Source organism: Carassius carassius, chromosome 27 (assembly GCF_963082965.1).
Source record: "Carassius carassius chromosome 27, fCarCar2.1, whole genome shotgun sequence".
In the NCBI taxonomy this organism is placed as follows: Eukaryota; Metazoa; Chordata; class Actinopteri; order Cypriniformes; family Cyprinidae; genus Carassius; species Carassius carassius.
The window spans coordinates 3,112,299-3,140,186 of NC_081781.1; the positions used below are offsets into that span (position 1 = coordinate 3,112,299).

The window sequence follows — 27,888 nt, forward strand, 5'->3', positions numbered from 1 at the left end:
ATACATATAATATCATAAATGTAATAGCTTTTGTATTACAAATATATATATACATATAAAATTGTATAATTGTATAATGTTTATGTGTGTGTGTATATATATATATATATTATAAATGTAATAGTTTTTGTATTATATATATATATATATATATATATGTATAATTGTATAATGTATATATGTGTGTGTGTGTGTGTGTGTGTGTGTGTGTGTATATATATATATATATATATATATATATATATATATATATATATATATATATATATATATATATATATATATATATAAAATTGTATAATTGTTTATTTGTCATTGTCAATGCTGTTTTCCATTTCTTTTGGGTAGCAATATTATGTGTAAATACTGAGTGCAACATTGTGTCGGGCACCGATAAAATATAGAGAAGAGAGAGAGAGAGAGAGAGAGAGAGTGAGAGAGAGAGAGAGAGAGAGAGAGTATGGCGATCACACAGAGTCGGTCTGTCGTTACACCGGAGATCTCGTGAACGAACTGAACTGAATCATGAGAATATAATGATAAATCACAGGCTGAGATGAGAGAGAGTCTGATGCTGGAGGGGTTTTAACGGGATCCTAGCGGCGGAACTCGCTCCGGTGAGTCAAAACCGAACTTCTGCTCTTCACTAAACCTCCATTAAACACACAACTAGAAACCAAACCCCCGAGCTATACACGACAACACAACGCTTTAAATGATAACCTAACACTATAAACTATAAAACTTACTCGCATCTGCAGGAAAGAAACTCTGAGCGGTGAATGAGGTGAAGATGGAGTTAATGTTTGACAACATGGCTGCTCGCTTTCATCTCTTCATTCCTCTAACTTACAGAAATGAAGTCTTAAACTTTGTTAATTTATATATAACATAGCATACACATAGATTTTGGGGTTACTTCTGTGTGAATTGAGCAAACGCGTCTGTTCATGCAGTTGAAACCGTTTCCGTTCCGCGAAAACAACAAACGCGAAACACCCTGAATCTGTAAAACTTCTTACTGAACATCAGAGGTTCATGAGAGATTTCAGATCTTCGTGTGTATTTGTGTGTTTATGATTGATTTTTCAGATGGTGCATGTGTGTTTTGTTGTGTGTCCGCGGGAAGTCAGGAAACACGACATTAAAATGCATTGAGAAAAATACCATAGTATTACCATCAGTATGGTACCATCTCTTTAAAGTACTTTGGAGTAGTTACATAGTTTACCAAAAAAGTACTATTGTAGTACCACGATACAGTGATTGAATCACCACAGTACTTTATACCATGATATTGAAATTAATGTACCATGTTATTTATTTACATGACGCTATTTCACAGTGTATTTCCAGAAATACATGTCCAAAAACATACTGATGTACTGTATATGCTCATGGTACTTTGTGTAAGAATGAGGTAAATGTATCCGATGGATTGTTTTCCGTTTGGTTGATCTGACATTGAACTTTGAGTTCTGGATTAGTAGCCTAAATAAGCCACTTTATTAATAAACAGTGCAATTGTATAGCCTAAATTTACAATATAGCCTATTATTGTGTGTACCATAGTACTAAATTACTACCCTTGGAATAAAACAATGCTGCTACCATAATGCTGGTGTCCTAAATACCACGGTACTTTTTTTAAGGGGCTGTAACTTGTGCTCTAGTGAGAAATGGTCCAAGACAGAGCAACTTATCAAATTATAAAGAAAGATTATGAGAACAGACAGTGTTTTTCTCTGGAATAGGAAGACTAGAAAAACTGATGGGATTATCTGTGAGTTTGCAAAATCATATTTGTGCATGTTTGTACCAGACCAGAAAGAGTTGAAGTCATTACCGAGGCAAAAATAACTACGAGAGTGTCTTCACGCCATTCTGTACTGTATGTGTGTATGAGTGTGTGCCCAAGTGAATGGGGCCCCTACTGCTCGCTGCGCTTCGGCTTCTTAAAACAGTGTTTGAAATCCATTTATTCAAGTGACCTGAGTAAAAGCACCCTCCCTCACACACACACACACACACACACACACACACACAGAGGTTTGAGATCCGGAATCTTTGGAATGTTTGTCCCCCTTGTTGGATTTTCTGCCTAGCTGCTACACACACACACACACACACACACACACACATGTCCACATTTACAGTGGCATTCAGACAGACTGATGGCCTTTTCCAGAATTAGGACATCATAAAATACTTATACAAACTGGCAGACCCTAAAAGGTGTGTGCTCATTTATTGATTGTGACATCATTGTACAGTCTGCAGAACATCTCACGCCTATAAAGGGGCAGTTCTGCCAAAAATGTAAATCCTGTCCTCATGTAGGGTATGTTTCCCGGACAGTGATGTAGGCTACTGCAGAACTGGAAGGTTTTTATTTGAATCTTTTTGAGATGACAATGTTGTCAAAACAATCTCTAGCTTACACTGATCCATGTAAAAGATGAAAACACTGTATTATGCTGCCAGGCCAGTAGTTGGCGATGTCACTTTATAAGAAGCTCGAGATGAACACGTAATGCGCATGATGTTCACAAATTTGCATTTTTATAGCTTATGTGGAGATGATAATCTTATTGTTTTCCAAAACGTACAAGTTGAAACCCCTTTTCAAAAGGTCGCATTTTCACGCCCCCAAAACCCAATTGTCTTGTAAATTGTTGCATAAAAAGTTTTCAGTTTTTACACTGTCTTTTAGATGGCCCCTAACTGACCCTCAGTTGTTCCAAATCTTTTTTCTTTCTGGTTGCCATTGAGTTCCATCTTTGTTTATTTTCCCCAAGCTATGTAAATCAGTGGCTACCGACAATTGTTTGCTTATTTACAATCTTTAATTAAATATTGTGTTTTGCATTCAACAGAAGAGAGAAATTCATACAGGTTTGGAACAACGTAAGGGTGAGTAAATTATGATACATTTTTCATTTTTTGGGTGAACTATGCCTTTAACACATTTCTGAAATGTTACTAGGTTGAATCGGTGGAGGTTTAATCCAGATGCACCTGTTTATGACCTCATTAGAAAAAATTTATTGGCCTTTATTTATGCAAGTTAATTTTTTTATGATGATAATGTTGGCTGCCATTATGTGCTTTTTATAGTGTGCTTTGTTCTGGAAGCATATTATCCATTTATTTTCTTCACAGGAGTTAAAAAATCATTCTTAGTGATTTTTGTGTTTTTATAAAGGGTTTTATATATATATATAGTTTTTGTTTACATTATTTATTCATTTAGCTGACGCTTTTATCCAAAGAGACTTACAATTGCTATATATGTCAGAGGTCGCACACCTCTGGAGCAACTAGAGGTTAAGTGTCTTGCTCAGGAACACATTGGTGTTGCACAGTGGATTTGAACCCGGGTCTCTCACACCAAAGGCATGCGTCTTATCCACTGCACCAACACCACCCCTAAATAAATATACACAGTACACACATATTGTAAACGAACTTATTTTGGATGCGATTAATCATGATATATATACATATATACATATATATATGTTTGTTTATGTGTGTGTATGTGTGATGTTTTATTTTTGTTGTTTCAATTTATAATATTTTTAATATGAAAAATCATGGATGGCACCAGTAGTAACAAAAAAAAGCAACAACTTCTAATTTTTATCTTTTGATTTTGTGGTGAAATAGAGCCGGATGTGGTTTTGACAGCTTTCATTAGTTACCCTGCACTTCAGTGTGATGAACTTTCAGGGTTTTGGGCTTTATTTGTCTTTGTACCAAATGCAAATAGAGCCGATGTCAGTCCTGTGAAACACAAACACACACAATCTCTCCTGTGCTCCGTCACGTCTCTCTCAATGGATGTGACGTCTGAGTTTGATCTTATTTTTGTGCACAAAGACATTGAGCCGCATGAGAGAAAGAAGCTGACGGAGAACAGAGGAGCATCTAAAAGCCAGATGAGGGCCGCTGTCCCCGGGAACCGTCCGAAGGCTTTTGTTGATCTCCCTAGAGGAGATATTCAATCATTCGCTCCACGTCACAGAAAAACTGATATGAGCTGGCAGAGGAAGAAAAGAACAGACTCCTCCAACTCAAAAGAAATATCTTCCGATGATTAAGACAGTTATTAGATGCTATATATAGATACACACTCAGTATTTAAGCACACATGCTGAGTAAACAGGCAGATGGAGCTGTCAGTTGTGGTTGTCTTAGCAAATGTTACTGTGGTAAATGTTTCCATAACCCAGTTATACAGTGCTGCTACTGTAGAGACTTTCAGACTAGCTTATGAATTAATCATTTTTCTCATGATGCCACACACAGTTAATCTGACAGGTGGAAACCTGTTTCAGGCGGGTTGACTATGTCGGGCGGGTGCTTGAGTTCTTGCAATTAAATGTGTTTTTATTGCTTAAACCATTTAGTGTACTATAATACTTCAACATTTCTGTAGTCATGTGAAGTCAGTTTGTCACCCATGTAATGTTAACTAGCTGCTAGATGAGGTTTTGTTGAAATTGCAAAACTTCTTGTGAAAGTCTTGCAAGCATCAGTTAAGATGGTTTGATCATTATAAACAAATCGGTAATGTTTTGCAACATTTGCACTCTTGCAGAGTTGCAATGGCATGTACATTATCCTGTTATTATAGCAATTGTAAACAATATGATGTATTCAGATTTTTATAATTTTGCGTGTATAATATTTAAACTATTATTAATTAAATTATTACTAATTTGTAATAGTTAATAAAATTACACAACTTTTAAACACACACACACACATACACACACACACACACACATATATGTACTTACATACTGTATATAATTTCTAATTGTTAATATGTATATTTGTATAATTCAAACATTTATATATCAATTACAAAATATATGTACAGTATTTATTATAGTTTTATATATTTTTTTGTTATACTGTATGTGTGTATAAGCAGCAATATGAATTTCAATTTGATTATATAATTTAATTTATTATATTAAATGACATTTAAAAAAATGCGTGATAGAATTTATTAAACATATATGTAAAATTATGTAGAATTAATAATTTTATAGTATATTATATTTGTTTGAAAGATTTTCTTTTATACAAATATTTATACAAAAAGTTTTATATACATATATATATATATATATATATATATATATATATATATACACACACACACACACACACACACACACACACACACACAAATAAGGGAATGTGTTGCTATAATATAATTTTGTAAGTGTATGTGTTGGCTCTATTAAGAATGTTGGCATGTCAAGTAAAAAACATTTTTGTTGAGCTTTGGACTGTAGCTGTTGTTTCATAACTGCTCACAGCAGTGAACCAATAATATCTGGCAGTGTTATTAATAACTGGCTGTAATATTAATATCTGACAGCATTAGTCAGTGTGAGTATAGCAGCAGCGTTCTCTTCTGGTTTGGTCTCGGAGGGGCCGTGATGTCTGAAGTAAATGAGCGGCTCTGCTCTGGGTTTGGTTCTGAACTGAATGCAGGTATGAATGGAGGTTCGAGAATGAACTGCATCAGCACAGGCTAAAATCTGCCTGACCCCACACACACGCCTCGTATGGTGCCTTTACATAATTGTTTTCCACTTCTGGTGTGTGAGTGAAAGGTCACGTGTTTGGGCGACTGACAGGAATAGTAAACTCACTGCCGCCCGTCTGTGTGACTCCTCCTCTACTTCCACTTTGAGGGTGTTTGTGTTTGTGCAGAGACTGTGGTTGAATTAATTAACTCCAGCTGCAGTTTAATATCTGTTGTGTGTTGATGATATGAATGATTAGGCTCCTCCCGAACCAGCCTTGGGAACTTATATATTACTATTGTAAATGATATTATATTTATTTTAAGTGTATTTTCAGTATACTGTTCTGATATGAAAAGGAATTAAAATATATATTTTTGGTGTTTTGGGGTATTTTTGGCTAATTAAAGGGATTGTTTACTCAGAAATGAAAATTCAAATGGATTTAAATTGCACATGCAATTTAATGCAATGCAGTCCGATTGAAAATTCATGGTGGAAATTGTCAAAACTGCTCCATCTTGCAAAGCTGACCTGTCAACCGCTGTTCGACAAAGTTGGAACCAGCTTGATGAACAATATTGTTTTTCATTAGTGATGAAAAGGGGTTGATCATGATCATATAATCTGCTATGAAATGGACCATTACTGTGAACTAAAGGCACTGGAATATGGAATCCTTTGATGATACACTTTAATATTTACTGAAAGAGAAACTAAATGAGATTTGAATGGAGTGATGCTGCATTTATCTGAAGATCACTTGTTTCTCAGTGACAGGAGCAGATGTGATTGACAGACGCAGCAGGATGAATGAGCAGTGTGGGAATCAGGGATGTGCTGGACTGTGGCTGTGATGAATGTGTGATTAATCTGTGATTAATGTGAGACAACGTCTGATCATCTCACTTTCTTCCTTCTGTTTTCAGGCCTCTTGATGCTCTCCCCTGACTGACTTAAAGCCAAGATCAGGTAACCAATGACATTTCCTCTTAATTAACTTGTACTTCTGCTTTATAGATTTCAGTTGCATTTCAGCATTTAATGTGTGCACTATTCTTTCTGTTTATGAAAGAAGTCTCGTGCTCACCAAGTCTGCATTTATTTGATCAAAATACAGTAAAGAAAAAACTGTAATATTGTGAAATTATTTTTACAATTTAAAATAATCAAGTTCTATCGGAATATATTTTAAAATGTAATTTATTTCTGTGATACAAAGTTGAATTTACAGCATCATTACTCCAGTCTTCAGTGTCACATGATCTTCAGAAATCCTTCTAATGTGCTGATTCGCTGCTAAAGAAACATTTCTGATTATTATCAATGTTGGAAACAGTTGTGCTGCTTAATGATTGTGTGGAAGACTTTTGATCAATTTAATGCATCCTTACTGAGTAAAAGTAAGTAAAACTCAAATCTTACTGACTGCAAACTTTTAACCCTTTCATACCGCATTTCTTCATTAAAGATCATTGTGATGAGAAGCGTTTAAGGAAGTTTCAGTCCTCAGCTGCAGCTGATGTGTTTGTGTGTCGGCGTGGATTTTTAGCATGTCTGTGTGATGAGTGTTGATGTGAGTTCAGGACAGTGAGGTGCTGCGCGTTTGAGAAATTCTTTTCACTTAGTTGTGAGTTTGTGCAAAAGTTCAAATAAAAGGATTTTAAGGCAATGAGGACAAAACGATGATGTCATCGAGTTGAAGAAGACGGTGAATGAATAACAGAATGAGTTCTTCCTGAGTGTTTGGATGTCAGTTTTAGTGGAGTTGTGTTAAACGTAGCTGTTGTGAGTGTTTGTACCTCTGTGTCCCAGGGGATTATGGGTAAGTCTCACCGGAGACCCTCAAATCCCTGCAGGAATGTGTGCACACATGCTTCAGTGCTTTGCAGTAAGTAGAGAGAGATTCAGTTCTGGTCTTTATTAAGATGTTACTGTTTGGGAAATTCAGTTGTGTTGCCTGATAATGAGTGTCACAAAAAGTCTCTGTTAACGGGTTTTTGGCACATCTGGTTGCTAGGTTGTTCCTTCCTTCCTTCCTTCCTAGCTACAATACAATCCATCACATTTCTTTACTATCATGCATGTTTATATAAAACAAAATCACATTGTTACACACTATGCAAAAATACAAGTCTTTATTTATTTATTTTTAGTAACAACACAAGAAAAAAAGTGCCATTACCATCACATTTATTTACCATAATGCCTTTTTTTCAGTACAAGAAATTGCCATTAATGTGAGAGATCTGAAGATGCTTCATTTTTTGAAAGATGTTTATTTTGAAAGCTCAAGAGTGCCTCTGATTAAATAATCACCCGTCTATGTTTCATTTCTCTCTCTGTGTGTGTCTAGGATGATAGAGGAGAGACGGAAGGGGAATGTCATGGCCGACAGGAAGCAGATCTTTACAGACATGAGTGAGTGCCGCCCACCATGTGACCTTTGACCCATAATGCATGTTCATAAACTGGTGCATCTGAGTATAAATGTGCAACTTTGATTCTTCAGAGACTGAGAATTATGACACCATCCGGCTGTCCACATACCGCACCGCCTGCAAGCTCAGATTCATTCAGAAGAAATGCAACCGTGAGTAGAACTTCAAATCAACTGAAATTGACTAATCTTGACAAAGATGCATTTTGCAGATTGTTTGCAAATTCAAAACAAAGCTTGTCATGAATGAACTCTATTTAGTATAATAAGAGTGAAACATAGGCCAGGAATACACTGTTGTTTAAAAGTTTGGGGTCAACAAGACATTAATACTTTTAATTATCAATGACGCATTTAGTTGATCAAAAGTGACAGTAAAGACATCTATAATTTTACTAAATATTTCTATTTCAAACAAATACTGTTCTTTATATTTTCATTTTCATCAAAAAAGTAAAGAAAATCATGGTTTCCAAAACAATTTTAGTCAGTAAAACTGTTTTCAACAATGCTAATAATCAGAAATGTTTCTTGAGCAGCAAATCAGCATATTCGAATGATTTCTGAAGGATCGTGTGACACTGAAGACTGGAGTAATGATGCTGAAAAATTCAGCTTTAATTCACAGGAATAAATTACATTTACCAATGTATTACAATAGACATCCGCTATTTTACTTTATAATAATATTTCACTGTTTTTACTGTATTTTGATCAAATAAATGCAGCCTTGTTGAGCATAAGAGACTTCTTTCAAAAAAATTACTGACTCAAAACTTTTTAAAAGGTAATGTATAGAAACAGGGTTAAAAATGACAAAATTTCAAGTGAGTTTTTCATATTACGTGTTTATTTAGAGTCATCTGGACTGACAGAGTAAGAAGTTCTCTGACATAATTCCCTATATTTCATGTGTTTTCTCTCTCAGTGCATCTGGTGGACGTGTGGAACACGATCGAGGCGTTTCGTGACAACGGTCTGAACACGCTGGACGTCTGCACCGAGATCAGCGTGGCTCGGCTGGAGACCATCATCACCTGCATCTACCAGCAGCTAAACAAACGGCTGCCCACCACACACCAGATCAACGTCCAGCACAACACCAGCCTGCTGCTCAACTTCATGCTGGCAGCACACGACAGGTGAGCGTGTGTGTGCAAGTTTGGGATATTTTCGGATTTGATTCAAGAAATTAATTTTTTTAATTAGCAAGCATGCATTAAATTGATCCAAAGCGACAGTAAAAACATTTATGATGTTACAAAAGATTTCAATTTCATATAAATGCCATTCTTTTGAACTTTCTATTCAACTCTGTTGTGAATCAGCATCAGTTGATTTGACGGTGTAGCTGTGTGTGTTTTGCAGTGATGCTCAGGGAAGGATGACGGTGTTTTCTGTGAAAGTGATGCTCTCGGTGCTGTGTGGAGGGAAACTAGTTGATAAACTTCGCTGTAAGTTCATGCTGCGGCTTCAGCAGTGATGCCCACTAGTGGACAAATCAAATCGAGTCACCTTTATTCATTTGGCGCTTGTTTTCTAGGTGTCTTAGGAATGGGAGGATCTCCAAATGTGTTGATGTCTGTTTACGTCATATGTCTGATGTGAGGATTGGCATGCTGTGGTTTAATTGTGCTGATTTTGCATTCGTTTGAGTGTGATGGAGGTCACGGGACTGAAACATTTTTGCAAGTTGGAGTAGTGAAAATAATAGAATCAATTATGCAAACTTCTCCAAACATAAGACAAATTCAAATTCTGCATTAAAGACAGTATCCAAAATCACATACTGTTTAAATAGCTTCTACATTTGGATTTGAACCATTAAAAAAAGTATGTTCTATATAGTATGAATGAAATGCCAATCATAAATCCTATCCATGGCCTCATGGGATAGTAAAGTGTCCATCGAATTTAAACAAACTACGCTTTTGGCATACTTTAACCTGCTATATAGTAAGGAAGTATTTGTTTTCAGATGCAGGGAATATCTTTATTCAGTGCAGTGTAAAGCACTGAATAAAGATATTTTTCAGTGTTGGCCGATGTAACGAGTGTGTTTGTGTGTGTGTGTTAGATATTTTCTCTCAGATATCTGATACTCATGGTGCGGTGGTGATGTCCAAGTTTGACCACTTCCTGCGGGAGGCGCTGAAACTGCCCACTGGCGTATTTGAGGGGCCGTCCTTTGGCTACATGGATCACTTCGTCAGATCCTGCTTTCCACAACAAGTAACTATTCCACACTTGTTTCTTCTCTTTCTGTTGTTAGTGGTGTTTGCATAAACCTGACTATTAATGCTCATAGATTGGGTTAGAGGTCTGAACATTGAGTGTTAGACTGTGTGACTGATGTAATAATACTTCAAATCATGCATCTGAACTTAAAGTTTGAACCTGGTGCGAGGTTCTTAGTTATGGAAAAATTATAATCACAATTATTTTGTGAGATCCCGCAATTGACTTTGGAAAGCCTTTTTTTTATTGCCTTCTTAACAGTGGGATTAATTGAACTTGAACTTCAAGTATCAAGTAACTTGAACAAGTATAGTTCAGATTTTTTGTAAAAATATATTAAACACAAGCCCTAAATGCTCAGAATACCTTAGCAATCACATAGCAACATCCTATGTGTAAATGTGCAAAGGTTCTGTCACGGATGCATTTCTGAGTCTGTTTGTGTGTGTGTGTGTGTGTGTGTGTGTGTGTTTAACAGAAGAAGGTGATGCTGAACTTGTTTCTGGATACTCTGATGTCAGATTCTCCTCCTCAGTGTCTCATTTGGCTTCCTCTGCTGCATCGGCTGGCAAACGTGGAGAACGGTAACACACTAAATAATAATACGCTTAATTATTCATATTACTCACACTTATTTATGCTGCCGTGACAAAGCTAGAATTTTTACTAGTCTCCAATCATGAACATTCATTTTCTAATTTAATATTTGTATATTCCAGCACATTGAATCTGTCTCTGTTTTCAGTCTATCATCCGGTGGCGTGTTCGTTCTGTCGGTCCGAGGGCATGATGGGATTTCGTTACCGCTGTCAGCAGTGCTTTAATTTTCAACTGTGTCAGAACTGTTTCTGGCGAGGTCATGAGAGTGGAAACCACAACAACCAGCACGAGATGAAGGAACATTCGTCCTGGGTGAGGATCAACTACAGTGCTCATCTCATATTTGTTTATTTATATATGCTGGGCAACGAAAATCGTGATTAACCATATGATTGTTTGCAATTAATCACATTATGCACAAAATTCAGTTATGCATTCAAAAGTAGTGTATTGTGCACTTTTTTATTTAAAAGTACTGCTATATGAACGGAACTGCAATAAAATTTGGTTTGCAAACACTTTTAAGAAATGAGGTGCTTTTTTACAGCAGTATTTCTTTTACATCTCTTGTAAACCTCAACTTATAACATTAATGTAATCAAATTAAATATAAAACATGCTATTTGCCACTGACAAGGCATTAACATTTTTATAGAAAATATTATAATATAAGTCCAGAGCTTCCATATATACAAATATATATGTAAGGAATAATTGATGACGGGCCGTTGAATTATTAGAAAAATAATGCACACCCGAGGTGGTGATGCAGTCACGATGCAAAGCGAGAGTGTCTTGTTACACCTCGGTGTGCATTATTTTTCTAATAATTCAACAGTCTGGAGTCAATTATTCCACTTATAGTACGGTTACCACACCTCAAGACAACGATCCGATGATATATTTAAAGGGATTCGTCTGGTTTTTGTATTTAAATCGCTATTGTGCGTGGGATTATTTTTTCCGCGTCTTATCAAATGCCTCTTTTGCTAATAACAAAACGTTGTTTTAAAGCTGGTAATGGAGGCTTGAGCTGTTGATAGTCAAGTCAAGTCAAGTCACCTTTATTTATATAGCGCTTTAAACAAAATACATTGCGTCAAAGAAACTGAACAACATTCATTAGGGAAACAGTGTGTCAATAGTGCAAAATGACATTTAAAGGCAGTTCATCATTGAATTCAGTGATGTCATCACTGTTCAGTTAAATAGTGTCTGTGCATTTAAGCAAGCCAGAGGCGACAGCGGCAAGAAACCGAAACTCCATCGGTGACAGAATGGAGAAAAAAAAGCTTGGGAGAAACCAGGCTCAGTTGGGGGGCCAGTTCTCCTCTGACCAGACGAAACCAGTAGTTCAATTCCAGGCTGCAGCAAAGTCAGATTGTGCAGAAGAATCATCTGTTTCCTGTGGTCTTGTCCTGGTGGTCATCTGAGACAAGGTCTTGTGGGGCTCTAGTTGTCCTGGTCTCCGCTGTCTTTCAGGGATGTAGAGGTCCTTTCTAGGTGCTGATCCACCATCTGGTCTGGATACGTACTGGATCCAGGTGACTGCAGTGACCCTCTGATCTGGATACAGACTGGATCTGGTGGCTACGGTGACCTCGGAATAAGAGAGAAACAGACTAATATTAGCGTAGATGCCATTCTTCTAATGATGTAGCAAGTACATCGGGTGTTATTAGAAGTGTTCCTGGTTCCGGTTTACCTAATTAATGCAGCCTAAAAATCCTTTAACGGATTTGGATATTAAAAGCATATTAGTATGTTATGTGTAAGCCAGGTTAAAGAGATGGGTCTTTAATCTAGATTTAAACTGCAAGAGTGTGCAAGATAGCATTCTAATGCAGTTAAGAAGTTATTAGAAAGAGAGCTACAATTTCAGAATCTACAATTTTCATAGTCATGAAAATAAAGAAAACTCTTTGAATGAGAAGGTGTGTCCAAACTTTTGGTCTGTACTTTGTGTATATATATATATAGTTAAGTATTACTATGATTTAAAATTTCAATATATTATAAAATGTAATTTATTCCTGTGATCAAAGCTTCAGTGTCACATGATCCTTCAGAAATCATTCTAATATTCTGATTTGCTGCTCTAAAACACATTTTTATTATTATCAATGTTTCAAATATTTGTGCTGCTTAATATTTTTATGAAAACTGCAATGCATTTCTTTTTTCAGGATTGCTTGATGGGTATAAAGTAGAAATTGTTTGTAACAAATGTATTTACTGTCACTTTTGATCAATTTAATGCATCCTTGCTGAATAAAATAAATGCACTAACCCCAAACTTTTATGGTTTAATGGGCTTCCCACAGGCTGAAAAACTATTGAAATTTCTATACTAATTGTGCATTTCTTTATACAAAAGAATCTGAACTTAATCTGAAACAGTGTGAAAATATACAAGTGGAAACTATTCGTGTCTTTTGGAGGTTTTTAGTTTTGGTTCCTCATATTTGTGTGTGTTTGTTCCAGAAATCTCCAGCTAAGAAGTTGGGTCGTGCCATCAGTAAATCCTTGGGCTGTGTGCCGAGCAGAGAGCCGTCCCACCCTGTCTACCCAGAATACCCTGAGAAACCCCTCAACCTGTCCAATATAGTGTAAGACAGTCACACACACACACACACACACACACACACACACACAGAGCCCTCTGTCTGTGGCCATTTTGGAAGTGTTGGGAATGTTTCTATTGGTTCCTGACATCACATGATCACATTGTCTCTGTGGACACATTGATGAGGGTCAGACACGATCACTCGTCAGAGACAGAGAGAGACAGAGAAGGAGTTTGCTTTTATTATCTGCTTACAGACGTGAGGTCAGTTATGATTTTATCTTCATTCTGGTGTCTGTTTGTCTCGATCTGTCTGTTTTTTTCCCAGGAATCATGCTCTGTGTCTCTCTCTGTTCTGTCTGTGTTGCTTCAGTCTCTTAGTTTTGCATGACTGACCGGTGTGTGTGTGTGTGTGTGTGCGCGCGCGTGTGTGTGTGTGTGTGTGTGTGTGTGTGTGTGTGTGTGTGTGTGTGTGTGAATTTGGGTCAGTTGAACAGTATAATGTTTCATTTATCCTGAATGCATGGGTGTATGTGTAAGAGAGAAATTCTGTAAGTGTCCATGAACTTTTATTAACATCAATTCAGCTTTTAGTTAAAAGTATACTTGAGTGTATAATCACCTTATTGTTTTTTTGTAGTTCACTACAGTGTGACAAATTAAATATGGCATTTTTTTTAATTATAGATATTCCCTGTCTATCAATGAATGTGAAACTATGCATGAATAATAATGAAAAAATGTTGTTTAAAATAGTTATAGATACATATTATCTAATATACATATTATGAAATATTCAGTCTTATGTTATGTAATCTTACCTTATGTTATGGATTATATATTACATAGCCCTGCGTCTTAAAAAAATCTGCTGATTTGAAAGAAATAAACTTAAAAAATAAAACTTTCCATTACATAGAGCTTCTTTCTTTCTTTCTTTCTTTCTTTTTCTTTTTTTTACAAAAAAATAATTTAAAATCTTTTTATTTAATATGTATTTAAGTAAATATGTGTGTATGTATGTATGAACTTTAATGCACTTAAAATAACGAATCAGACAAATTAACATAAGCAGTGAAATGTCTGAGAACTGAACAAATATTTGTAACCTGACTTGGAAATTGTCTTTATTGTATTGTTTTTTCTGGTGATTAAGGGATAATACAAAACTTCACTTTACAAATGTTTGTCAAAAGCAAAAAAAAGCTACAAAATGCATCATATTTTGTAAGTGCGTTGTGTTAAGCAAAACGGGCATTATTTTTGGAATCAGCACCTTAAAAATGAGTAAGAAGCAAGTATTTGATTTAATTCGGTCGATGTGATGCAGGGTAGTGGTGTTTTATTATATAGAGACCGATGTCATTGTGTTTTTTTCCTCTAGTCCTCCCCGTCCAATAGGAAACATGAATGAACCAGTCCTGCCTCCGTCTGCAGGCCCCAGCCCCACGAAGAGGTCAGCACCTGCTCTTCACCTTTGACCTTTCAGATCAATCAGTTCAAAGTGTTTTATATGTGAGAAATTAAATTTTTGTTTCGACAGACACACAGATTTCAAAATAAATATTTCTTATTATACACAGTGCTGCGATGCCTGTAATCACTTGTAAAATACAAACTAAAATATTTCCTAATAAAGTAAATCTAGCTTATTTTTATAATATCATATATTTTATAATTTCATATATTGGTTATTGACATTATAAGCAATTACAAGTTTAATATCAGCAATCTCAGGTTCCAATATTAAAATAGAAAATTGGAAACCATATATATATGTGTATATATATACAGTACAGACCAAAAGTTTGGACACACCTTCTCATTCAAAGAGTTTTCTTTATTTTCATGACTATGAAAATTGTAGATTCACACTGAAGGCATCAAAACTATGAATGAACACATGTGGAATTATATACATAACAAAAAAGTGTGAAACAACTGAAAATATGTCATATTCTAGGTTCTTCAAAGTAGCCACCTTTTGCTTTGATTACTGCTTTGCACACTCTTGGCATTCTCTTGATGAGCTTCAAGAGGTAGTCACCTGAAATGGTCTTCCAACAGTCTTGAAGGAGTTCCCCGAGAGATGCTTAGCACTTGTTGGCCCTTTTGCCTTCTGTCTGCGGTCCAGCTCACCCCTAAACCATCTGGATTGGGTTCAGGTCCGGTGACTGTGGAGGCCAGGTCATCTGGCGCAACACCCCATCACTCTCCTTCTTGGTCAAATAGCCCTTGATGCCTTCAGTGTGACTCTACAATTTTCTTAGTCATGAAAATAAAGAAAACTCTTTGAATGAGAAGGTGTGTCCAAACTTTTGGTCTGTACTGTATATATATATATATATATATATATATATATATATATATATAATTTTTTTTTTTTTTTTTACATGCCTTGTAACAGTATTTACATTTTCATTAAAAACAGTTGCTACTATTACTACTACTTGGGTGAATGGCGAACAAACTAATCTAATTGTGATTTCTCTGTTAAAAATTGTGCTTGCTAATTTTTAAAATGCTCTTATACAATAATTAATAATTCAAGAGTAAAAATAAATGTTTAATTTCAATTCTCAACAACACTGTAAGATTAGTAGGTGTTATTACAACCATGCTGGGAAAAAGAAAAGTTTAAAAATAAAAAAAATACTTTGAAAAACATTGCATATATTGTCTTTTAAAATATAATAGCCTAGTTTTATATGGTAAGGCAATTTAATTAAAACATTTGACCAAATATATCAGGTTTTAACTTTAGTGTTTTTTAAATTTCCTGTTAAAATGACTAAAATTCTACAGTAAAATTTATTTGCAGTAGAAGGTCACATCAGGATGGTTTGGCTGTAATATTACGTCCTCAATGGGAAAAAAATGACTTTAATAAAATGGTAAATTGATATTTTAATGATGTTTACATATCTACTTTTATAAATACAGTATATATAAATTTGTACAATAACACCAACCATTATTATTAGGAATGCACGATATTGGATTTGGTCTATATCAGATATGCTGATAATTTTCAACTCATTTTGGCCGGTTGCCGATACCGATATATAATTATTTTTAATTTTGGTTAGTTTTTAACAAGAACTTATTTGCTAGAATTAAATAAAAAATAATAAAGTTCTTTTATAATGACTGTAGATTGCAGATTAGAAAATAAGTATAAATAAAAAATATATTAATCACTGCATATTTTTCAGAAAGATGCAATAGTAACCTCAACATTTAACATTTGTAAGTGGCCTAAAGAAAAAGAGTTGTAAAAATTCTGAGTTCATAATTTATTTAAAAAATATAACACATTACACATTAATGAATAAATCAGTAAGTATATATCAAATAATTTAAAGTGTCATGTTTGCGATTTTTATTTTAATTTTTTGTTCCTTTAAACTATAGCTTCTGACCTTTATCGGGCCAATGCCGATATTTACATTTAAAGCCATTGTCAGCAGATTCCAATATTGGTCCAATAATATCGTACATCCCTAAAAATTATTAAATAATTAGTATTTTAATAAATATATTTTTTATTTGATGAACCTGAAAACATGTAAATTATGTTATTAAATTAATTTTGGAGCATAGACACGTTGCTAATACAAATTGCAGTGCCGTCCTCTCATACAAAACCTGTTTGAGTCTGTAATTTGCTTTTTAATTGAATTTGTATGTGTAGAGCGCCGACTCTCGCCGCAGCTCAGCGTCTGAATGATGAACATGCTCTGATCGCAGCGTATGTGAACAAACTCCAGAGCAGCCCACGGTGAGTGTGTGTGAGTGTGTGTGTCTCCTAAGGTTATTGTAAATGTAAATGTAATAATGTTTTCTGTGCGTGTTTGTAGTGCGTTAGACAGTCCTACCCGAACAGATGAAGAGCACAAACTCATCGCTCGTTACGCCTCTCGTCTGGCCACGGATCCTGGACACACAGGAGTCAGTTACACACATTTACTATCTCTTTTCAAATTATGCTCACTACATATTTACAAGATGCCTTCTAGGATTGAAAAACACTTACATCGACTTTTAACATTACGTTTATCATCAAAGAAACGTTTAGGTCTCATTTTGGGACAGTTAAGCAAATGCACACAGTCATATTTCTCTATTCCTGCTCATGTGATTGACAGAGACCTTCGGACGTCAGCTGCGACACCAACAAACAGCAGAGAGATCTGATCATGCAGCTGGAGAGCAAGAACCGGTACTCACGCTCATGAAGATTTACATCCAGTGCTTTTGGATTTCAGTCTCAGTGAGTGTGTGAAAGGTAATGCTGTGTGTGTTTTCAGGGAGATTTTGCAGGAGATCCAGCGTTTGCGAGCGGAGCATGACCAGGCATGTCAGCCGACTCCAGAGAGAGTCCAACAAAACCCGACCCTGCTGGCAGAACTCAGGCAGCTCAGGTACCCCTCACACACACACACACACACACACATGTTGGGTTTTAGATTTACAGGGACTTTCCATAGACATAATGATTTCTATACTATATAAACTGTGTATTCTATCCCCTACCCCTGAACACAAGCTTCACAGAAAACGTTCTATATTTAAAAAACATTGTTTAGTGTCACTTCTAAGCTATTTTTCCTCATGGAGACCAGAAATGTCTCCACATGGTCAAAAAATGACAAATTTTTGCGATCCTTGTGAAGACATTTGGGTTTTACAGCATGCAGTTTATCCGGACCCCACACACACACACACACACACACAGATATCAGATAGCATTGAAACTCAGATGTCCGCTTTTAATCATTTTACTAAACTTTAATTTTAGTAACTTACATCAAGTTAAACTAAATGAAAATGAGAAATGTTTCCTTAGCAATTAAACTGAACTGAACTAACATGATCATGTGCTGATAAATTTTTTATATCATTTTGTATTTGTTAAAATGAGTTGATGCACTGTGAATTAATATATGACTAATTGTACTTTTATTAAATAACTTTAACAAATGGATAATAAATGTAAATATATATATATATATATATTTTTTATAAATATATAATTGTTAGTTCATGTTAATTCTTTACCTATTGTAAACAAACGGTAAATTATTGTAAAATATTACCATAAATTGTTATTATTATAAAACATTATTTAAAAGATACATTATTGACATTTTCAAAAACTGTTGGGAAAATGTCATAAAATCCTAAAATTATTTCCCCCTCTAAATCACTGGAAGAAAATGTTTTTGATAATGAAATTAATTAAATTATTCATTACATTACTTTTTTGTCTAGACAGTTTTCCTTTTTGCCATTATTCTTCTCCCGTTAGACCAGTTCCAGTTTAACTTGTGTAAAATTGTGTAAATGTGTTTAATTCTGCTGCACAAGTTTTGCGGGGTCACATTTTTGAAAACGTTCCCTCGAATATATGTCGAATGTATATCAAATGTCAACAACAACAACAACAACAAAAAAAAACTCTCAAGAGCACAATTAAAAAGCTTCTCACAATGTAAAAATAAATCTACCAAAACATGTTGTAGTTTAAATCTGAATGATGGTTTTGATTTAGGGTTGGGTCTAATAAACCTCATTCTCTCAGAAATCATTGCATGTATTAGAGTCCGAGCTCTGTGCTTGTGTTTGTGTGTGTTTCAGGCAGAGGAAGGATGAGCTGGAGCAGAGGATGTCTTCTCTTCAGGAGAGCAGGAGAGAGCTGATGGTGCAGCTGGAAGGACTCATGAAACTACTGAAGGTACACCAGACACTCTTTCTGGCCAGCCACTGGAGGGCGTCACTCTCTTTAGAGTTGATCATCTGAGCTGCTGCCTTGATCTAGTTTCCCACTTTTCACTTCTTCTCTTTTCGGATTAGAGTTGATAGAGGTAATACTTGCTCTCCTCATCTGTTTTTACTCCCTGTGTTCTTTTCCTCCATCTCTGTCCTGTTCCTGCAGGATGAGGAGCAGAGGCAAGCTGTAAGTTTGTGTTTTACTGTGCATGTCAGAGAAATTACTGTTTCATTTCATAAAGACTCATTTTGCTATGCACATTTAACACCAATAAATATGTTGATAAATGGAGATTTAGACTGTAGAATAGCATAGAATGTTTTTAGAATAGCAGTTTTTGATTTGTGACCCTGGGCCACAAAACCAGTCTTAAATGTCAGTTTTTCGAATGTATACATAATCTGAAATCTGAATAAATATGCTTTCCATTGATGTATGGTTTATTAGAATCTGGCAATATTTGGCTGAGATACAAGTATTTGAAAATCTGAAATCTGAGGGTGCAAAAAAAGAAAAAGAAATACTTAGAAAATCACCTTTAAATTTTATCCAAATTAAGTTCTGAGCAATGCATATTACTAATAAAGAATTATGTTTTGATTTATTTAGATTAGAACATTTACAAAATATCTTCATGGAACATGATCTTTACTTGATATCCTAATGATTTTTGGCATAAAAGAAAAATCAATCATTTTGACCTATACAATGTTTTTTTTAGGCTATTGCTACAAATATACCCCAGCGACTTAAGACTGGTTTTGTGCTCCAGGGTCACATTTATGAGTAAAATAAGGTACTACAACATTAAATGTAAGTTGCTAAATAATCACAATGCCATAGTTCGAGTTTACATGCCTCAAAAATCAGACAATCACATATGTATAGTAACTTAGGTTTTTATAAAACATAGCAGCTTCAGAATTCATTCTTGAGGTCTTGACTGAGTGTCATTTATCTTGTAGAACTAAATGTGTAAGTCTTTTTCACATTAATACATTACTACACAGATCTTATTTTACCCATAAATGAAAAATTGCTATTGTAAAAATCCACAGGAAATTCTGGGCTGGCCTGAAATTGACATTTGTTTTTGATTTTATTTTTTTAATAAATCTAGAGTGTGGAGTATAATTTACTATATTTTACATATATTTTAAGTGACAAAAATTTACAAAAATAACAACATCCAGTCAAACCAATCTAGTGAAATAAAGTGTATTCCTGGCAGTGTTATTAGTGTTATTATTGTTAACTAAAATTAAGTGAAATAAAGCTGAAATATATATTAAAACTTAAAAAAATATATATTAACTTAAAAAAAAGAAAAAGAAATGTTGCCTTGGCCACTAACGTAAATAAACATGTTAAAGCTGAAATAAATATAAAATTAAATAGAAATATTAAAAGACAGAAACTTATAAAAAAATAACAGAAGCCAATAAAATGGCTAAGAATGTAACTAATAAAATTACAACATAAAATTACTAAAATTAAAATTAAAATAAAAGCTGATCCAAAATGTGAAATTATACTATTATAGTATATAAATAAAATAACACTGCTCACTCATTTGTAATATTATGAAAAAATAAACATTACAACTAATATGATTTCCATCTATAAAACTGCTGCTTGTACTATTTTAGCCAGTGTATTAATACATGAACATGGGGATATGAAAATGCTCTGTTTGAGTGTGCATGTAAGACAAATTGGTCATTTCCATTGTTTTTCTTTTTTTTTCATTTAGATGTTTTTATCTCTTTCTTTTCCTCCCGATGTTTAACTTCCAGTGTCTGCTGTAAGTTCGCAAAAAAATATGAATGCATCTTTTTACATGTTAGTAGGAGTAGAACATATTTTAGGACTTAAGTGTTCCATAAAAATGTAAGTTGTTTTGTTTCAGCAATCCTTTCTTTGCCATTTGCTTTATTTTTATTTTTTTTACCCAGCCTCTTATTTCAGTTTGGCTTTAGTTTTGATGTGAATATGCGTTCACACACAGTCAGATCAGTCAGTAGTTTTTAGTGCTAGCAGAAAGGTTTAGCAGGTGTATCTCGTACAATATGAAGTTTTCATTCTCTCTCTTCAGACTCAAGCCGCTGGCTCCTCCCCCAGCCACGCCTCCCCTCGTTCTATGCAGATGCCCATTCGCTCTCCCTCATCAGGCTCCACCCCCACACAAGGACACGTCCCCACCCACGGGCCCCAGGACTCTTTAGCTGGAGTGGGTGGAGATGTTCAGGAAGCATTTGCTCAGGGTAACCTCTTCATTTATTACTTTAACACAAAAGAGACTACTGTGTTTTTTATTTTCTGACAAGCAACAAGCATTTTTGTCGGTCACATGATTCAGATTGTGAGTAGCCCCACCCATTGTGACACCTCATAAGTCCAAAATAGTTAGTCTGTATATTAAACATCAAATATGTTGTTATTTTTATATTTTGTCATGGACAAATGTCAGTTCATGCATCTTTTGTGGTGTAACAGTTCAGTGATTTGAGTCTTTTTTAACTCAATAAACTTACAAAACATACAGGACCTCGCAGAAACCTGCGAAATGATCTCCTGGTGGCAGCAGACTCCATCACAAACACCATGTCTTCACTGGTCAAAGAGCTCAACTCAGGTACGATCACAATGCATTGTGGGTAATCTGTTTTCTCACAGCTATGACAGAGAAATGGTGTGAGAATTTCAGGTTACCTGTTACTTGAAACAGACACACAATCCTTTTCAGTTGGACTATATTAATAATAAACTAGCTAAACTACTAAAAAGAAAAAACACACACACATTTTTGGACATTCTAATGCCATGATAGCATTTGAATATAGAGATCTAAATATATTGGTTGATGAGGGTTATTATAGTTAACTAAATGTGAACGCATTAAATATTTTGTTACTTGAAATAAAGCTTTTACGTGACATTAAATGCCAAGCAAACATTTCTCATTTTTGTTCAAACACTTGATTTATTAAAATGCTTAAAACTGAAATACAGATTTTATAAAAGATATAGATATATAACATGTAACAAAATTACTAAAACTGTAACTAAAATAAAAAATCTATTGAAAATTACCATAATAAAATATTATCTCAGTTATATGAGTACCATCATTACCTGTGTTAATTTAGCATTATTTATATACTATTATAATATTTATTAATCTTTTTATTTGCTTTAATTTGTACATTTTCAGATTTTATATCAATAAAAGTTTAGTTTAGATTTAAGTAATTTTTAGGTGCATTTCTAATTTTAATTATTTTTGTACAATTAGATTTGAGCCTTTTATTATTTTTTAAAATTTTAGTTTTAGTAATTCTAGTACTTTTAACTTATTTTATTTCAGTTGTGGCCAAGGCAACATTATATATAAAAAAAATCTAATTAATATTATTATCTCAGCTTTATTTAAATGAAAGAGAACGATTTGTATTAAATTAGTAAATAAAATATTGAACAATAAATATAAAAACAATAGTTCAAATTATTATAATGTCTCTAGACAAAACATTGTTACAAAACTGGAGTGTATAATGCTTTTTGATGAATTTATTTTTTATATACAAACATAATATATCATATTTTCTGTTGTCTTTAGTAGAAGATGGAGAAGAGGATGAGAGACTGCTGCAAAATGGCAAAGACCGAGGTATTACCCTCCACATCAGAACTACATTACCCAGAGTGCATCTGTGCTCCTGAATGCAGACCTGGTTACATGAACATCAAGGATTTCATGAGATTAATCCTCTCTGCACACAACAAAAGCTCATAATGTTTTATGGGGCGGGGGTGTGTGTGTCTGGCGTGTGTCTGTTCTGTCTGAGGGGGCTCGTTAGTGCTTAATTACTCGTTAGTATTAACGAGGAGGCTGTTTATGAGTGTGTGGAGGGATGCTGGATGTTTTTTTAACTACTTCCTGTAGGGTCAGAGGGTTCCAGCACACTGAACCTTTATGAGCCGAACCCGTACTTGGAAACACCTTCATTATAGCGCTCGTTCTTTCTCTTTCTTCGCTGTGTTCATTCATCTCTCCATCCAGCTCATGTTTTATTGGTCTGCTTCTGATGGCCTTTCTCTGCTAGTTTCAGACGCCATCACTCAAATTAGGCTCTGAGCAGAAGTTTGCTCAAAATTGCTATAGCTGGAATCGTTTACTGAGTGAAAATTTCCTGGAGAGCAGCACTTAAAACATGTTTCGGGTAAAATGCCCTAATGACTATTAGATTATTGATCATTATATATGTGTACTTATGGTATCTTGCATTAACAGGCTCATTTAATTTTGAAAAGAATTTGTTTGAAAAATGTGTAAAAGAAAATTAAAATTGGATCTCAAACTAAATTAACAAATACTTTAAACTTGATATTTCTGCAAATATACATTTTTCAATCATCAATTATTTTACACACACACACACATACAAAAAAAATCTCTTTTATGCTAACCAAGGCTGCATTTATTTGATCAAAATACAGTAAAAAAAGTAAAATTGTGAAATATTTTTACAATTTAAATGATTAAGCTGGAAGTCACCATCAGAATTAAAACAAAAAACTCTTGAAATATTTCAGTCTGTGTGCAATGAATTTAGAATATAAGAAAGTTTGCTTTTTTGAATTAAATTACAAAAAATATAGAACTTTCCATGACATTCACATTTTTTGAGGGGCACCTGTACAAGATCACTATGGTTACCGCTACATGCACAATTGAGGCAGCTACCAGCTCCTCATAGGACCCCGGGGTCAGGATTCATAGCACACACACACAGAGAACATAAACATCATTGGCAGCACCATTGTCATGTGTTTGACAACAGAACAGCGTGTAGTGAGAAGGTGGGTACAAAGTAATGGTTCGATTATTATTGTGCTTCAGCCTGCATCTGCCCTGACCCAATTCTTTAGCACCAAAACAAACACACCCATACCCCAGCAGGACCTGCTACGGTGGCCGAGAGAGCTAAACGTGCTGCAAATGACAAAAATCCCTGCAAATTATGAAAACATCATCAGTTTGACAACACGTGCTGCAAATACTCACAATACAAACAAATAAAGAAATTTAATATTTAAGGGAACCGTAAAGTGGCAAACATGGCTGGGACATTATTTATCAATGTTTGCTCTGAAAAGATGTTTATTTTAACAATCCCGGTCATAGATTCCTTAGCTTTTTTTTTTTTTTTGAAAAATGGATATTATTAGCCTAATTAAGCTGACTAAATACACAATTACTGTAACTGTGAAAGGTTATGTAAGCTGGCTAACTTACTTTTACAACTTACCTTACAAAAACTAAACATAGCCTATGGTTTTACTATTGAAATGAATGAATTAATAAATACATTTAATATATAAAAAAAGCAAACAAAAAAAATTGTTACTGTAATCATTAACAAATTAACCATGGATTTACTACTCTAACCATAGTTTAACCATGGTATTTGTACAACTATGGTTATAAAAATGGTAATCAATACTCAAAAATAAAAAAAACCTTGTTTAAATTTTCTTTTTGTTGGGGTAATTTTGTTTGTGTTGAGTATTTGCAGAGCGTTTCTGTATTTGTGTTGTGAGTATTTGCAGCACGTGTGCTGTCAAACTGATGAAGATGTTTTCTTAATTTGCTGGTGCTTTTTCTTTTTGAACGTGTTTTGTGAAGTTGCAGCGCATTGAGCTCTCTCGGCCACCGTGCTTCCCCCCTATTTTGAAATTTTCACCCCACACAAATGCCGCGTTTCCACTGAAATTACCCGGAACATTTGTAACAGGAACTTTTTTTCCCAGGAACTTTTTTCCCCCCAGACCTGTTGCTTTCTGCGTTTCCACCGCGGTCTAAAGTACCGGGAAGATTAGGCAAATAGACTGGTGACATAGGTCTGTGCGTGTTTCTCAATACAAAGTACGCTGATTTTGGATGTGCATTCTCGGTAGTGCGGACTTTGTGCATTCGACTCGGGAGTGTGATGTCCGCGACGACGCAAATCCAGTAAATCTGCAAACAGCAGCATATACTTGATAACTTCAGTCAGCTGACCATGGCAACTATTTTCCTCTCTGTATATTCTCTCTGAGATCGGCGAAACACATTTTTAAATAGGCGCTGTCTTTATAAATAAACCACAGATTTGAGTTTTAAACAACTACATTCTCGCCTGAAATACTTTTAAAATTACATTTCATGACACAATAACATTAATATTTTGAAAATGTTGATCCGAATAAATGGTGGTTGAACTCAACCAATGCTGCGTGAACTCAACCAATCAGGATGTTTAGCGGCCAAGTCCCGCCCCCGAAAGTTCAGGAACTTTGAAAAATTCAAAATTTTTTGGCTTTAAAATCTTTACTGATTATTGTCAAGTATGCATAAGAATAACTTTTGCCTTGTTTTGTGCATTGTTAGCAATTAAATGCTTGACTGAAGCAACTTTGGCTACTTAATTATACATGCATAATTTTTTTTTGAAGAATCGTGTTCAAATCTGAGTGTCAAATATAATCACCATGCTTTCCGGGAAGCTTTATTTGTTCATCTCTCAATCAACATTGTATTGCATTGCATCATTTTTTGATTATAAAACTAAACATTTAAATCTAATCTTACTAAAGACGTATTATGGCCAGATATAGAGTGACAACATATTTGTATGCAGTTTATGTAAGACTGATCTCTTTGTTTTACATTATAAACTGTTCGAATTTCATCCTGCTTTTTGTCCTTATACATATCAGAGTAAAACAGATGTTTCCCCTCAAAAAGCTCTGTATTCTCACTATATCCTACTTTTTGAGCCAAAAACCTGATGTATCAAATATGACACAAAACATGAAACGTGCACTGAGTTTTAGTTGCATTCCAGAAAATTATTCTTCTTTTTTTTTTTTTTTTTGCCTATTATTTCATTATTATTATTATTATGTGAGGTTTTACAATGTTAAAGTGAATCTTTGACATTAAAATGATAATTTTGAGTTTTGTTTTCTAGGTTAAGACAAAAATGAAGCAAGCAGTGCCATGTGAGTATCACCCAGTATTAGATCTGTAGGTGTGTAGAATAATCAAACTAATTTTTTTTTTTTTTTTGCATTATTTCAGGTGTGGCATCACCATGCAAACACATCACCACAAAGACAATGACCTCTGAACCCAGACTCAGCCAATCAGAGAGTGTTCAGGGATTTGACTTCCTGAGGAGTGCTTGAGAAGGAAAATGTTTTGTTGTTTTCAGTGTTTTTACCCTTCTTTGTTTGTGAGATAGAGATGCAGTTTTAACGGTCTGTGTTGCGGACCTGCTAGTTCGAATAATTATTCTCGTTTGAATTTTGTAGCTGATTTTGTTAAAATTTGAAAGCTTTTGAAAAACCAAACACCCAAAGACGTGTCAGATCTGAAGAGAACGAGACTGAATGGACTGAGGTTGGAACGCAATAGAAAGTGATGCATGATTGATGGACGAGCGTGATGAGTTGATTGGTTGGCTGGGGTATGTAGGCATGGTTTGTTGGATGTGGGTGTGGTCATGTTGATTTCAAGGATGAGGTTGCTGCAAATGCAGTTTAAATGACCTTCTAAAGAACTCAATTAAAGAAAGGGTCGAGTTCATTAATTTATTTTTTATTTACTTTTTTATTTATTTTCAGTAGACGGACAGCATTTTAGCAGCTTTTCAGTGTACATTTGAGGAAATATTTTGGTAAGAAGTCCAGTTCAGCATTTATGTATATTTAAGATCAAATTGATTTAGTTTTATAGATTTTCAAATAGGTACATTAATGAAGAGGTGGATGTACTGTGCTCCTATTACTGGAGAGGTTTACTAATTGTTCATTTTGCTGATTTCTTTTTTCTAGAAGCAATGTTTGTAGTCAATATTTCCTATGAATGGACATTTCTTACCTACAAACATTTGCACGCACGTCTGACCTGCTGTGTGTTTTTCTGGATGTGTGTGTATTTGTGTGCCTTTCTACAGTTGTGTGTTTGTGTAAAGCTGGAATGTGAATCATATTGATGCCTTCATTTCATTTTAATCTTAAATATCTGCCAAAAATGACTTGATTTAGTTTGTTTGAAGTCTTTCATCATATTTACTCTGACTTTTGGGTTAAACTTTACTCCATATTTAGTTTTTTTTTTTTTTTTTCGCCAAGTTAATTCATGGAGTCATTTGTTTCTGGACCTCTGCATCATGTGATTCTACCTGCGGTACATGGGGCTTAATGACATCACTTCCTGTGCCCTTCGGATCAAGATCTCTTCTGTGAAAGTCTGGTGGTTTGGTGCAGGAGATTATTACGGTGCCGGTAGCCGCAGTGTTTCGCTCTTTGCACCGAACAACTTTTTAATATTTTTTTAAGAAGCGAATTTTACTGAAATGAGGCTGTGATTTACATGCATGTGATTTCAAGTGATGATTTTTTGTGTTCAGAATAAATGATATCTTGAAAAACAAACAAAAAGACTGGAGTATTTCTTCTTTTCTCTTTAATATTGACCCCTTTTTCCACTACGAAATAAATAAAAAATTAAAATTGCGACTTTTTATCTCACAATTCTAAGAAAATTCCAAATTGATATATAGAGATATATACTCTGATATAAAATTGCAATTCTAAAGGGGGGAAAAATAGGAATTCTCACAATAAATTTTTATATATTGCAATTCCAAAAATGTTTAAAAAGAAATAAATA

General features: G+C 34.6%; 1 protein-coding gene across 7 annotated transcripts; it reads left to right on the top strand.

The window, feature by feature from the left end:
* Window positions 1-606: 606 nt before the first annotated feature.
* LOC132106446 (dystrobrevin beta-like) lies at window positions 607-27,656 on the top strand. 7 transcript variants are annotated; one of them, XR_009424142.1, is made up of 23 exons: window positions 607-617; window positions 6,479-6,521; window positions 7,906-7,970; window positions 8,062-8,142; window positions 8,918-9,131; window positions 9,358-9,443; window positions 10,067-10,221; window positions 10,706-10,811; window positions 10,973-11,139; window positions 13,312-13,436; window positions 14,778-14,849; window positions 17,088-17,174; window positions 17,254-17,344; window positions 17,542-17,615; window positions 17,704-17,817; window positions 19,034-19,130; window positions 19,332-19,352; window positions 21,262-21,430; window positions 21,712-21,801; window positions 22,786-22,836; window positions 23,273-23,389; window positions 26,183-26,213; window positions 26,293-27,656. XR_009424142.1 is itself a non-coding variant. In XM_059512124.1 (22 exons), exons 3-21 carry the CDS (start codon window positions 7,907-7,909, stop codon window positions 26,185-26,187), a joined length of 1,869 nt encoding a protein of 622 aa, XP_059368107.1. In that variant the 5' UTR covers window positions 5,457-5,514; window positions 6,479-6,521; window position 7,906; the 3' UTR covers window positions 26,188-26,213; window positions 26,293-27,656. The 7 variants fall into 7 exon arrangements, 2 of the variants coding, with proteins under 2 accessions (XP_059368107.1, XP_059368108.1); XR_009424141.1 differs by lacking the exon at window positions 607-617 and adding an exon at window positions 5,456-5,514; XR_009424143.1 differs by lacking the exon at window positions 607-617 and adding an exon at window positions 5,457-5,514 and having other exon boundaries at window positions 22,789-22,836.
* The last annotated feature ends 232 nt before the right edge of the window (window positions 27,657-27,888 follow it).

Coding starts and splice junctions, on each gene's coding strand:
- LOC132106446 (XM_059512124.1), top strand. CDS start 7,907: ATGATAGAGGAGAGACGGAAGGGGAATGTCATGGCCGACAGGAAGCAG. Junction 14,850..17,087: donor GGCCCCAGCCCCACGAAGAG/GTCAGCACCTGC, acceptor TTGTATGTGTAG/AGCGCCGACTCTCGCCGCAG. Junction 19,353..21,261: donor ATGAGGAGCAGAGGCAAGCT/GTAAGTTTGTGT, acceptor CTCTCTCTTCAG/ACTCAAGCCGCTGGCTCCTC.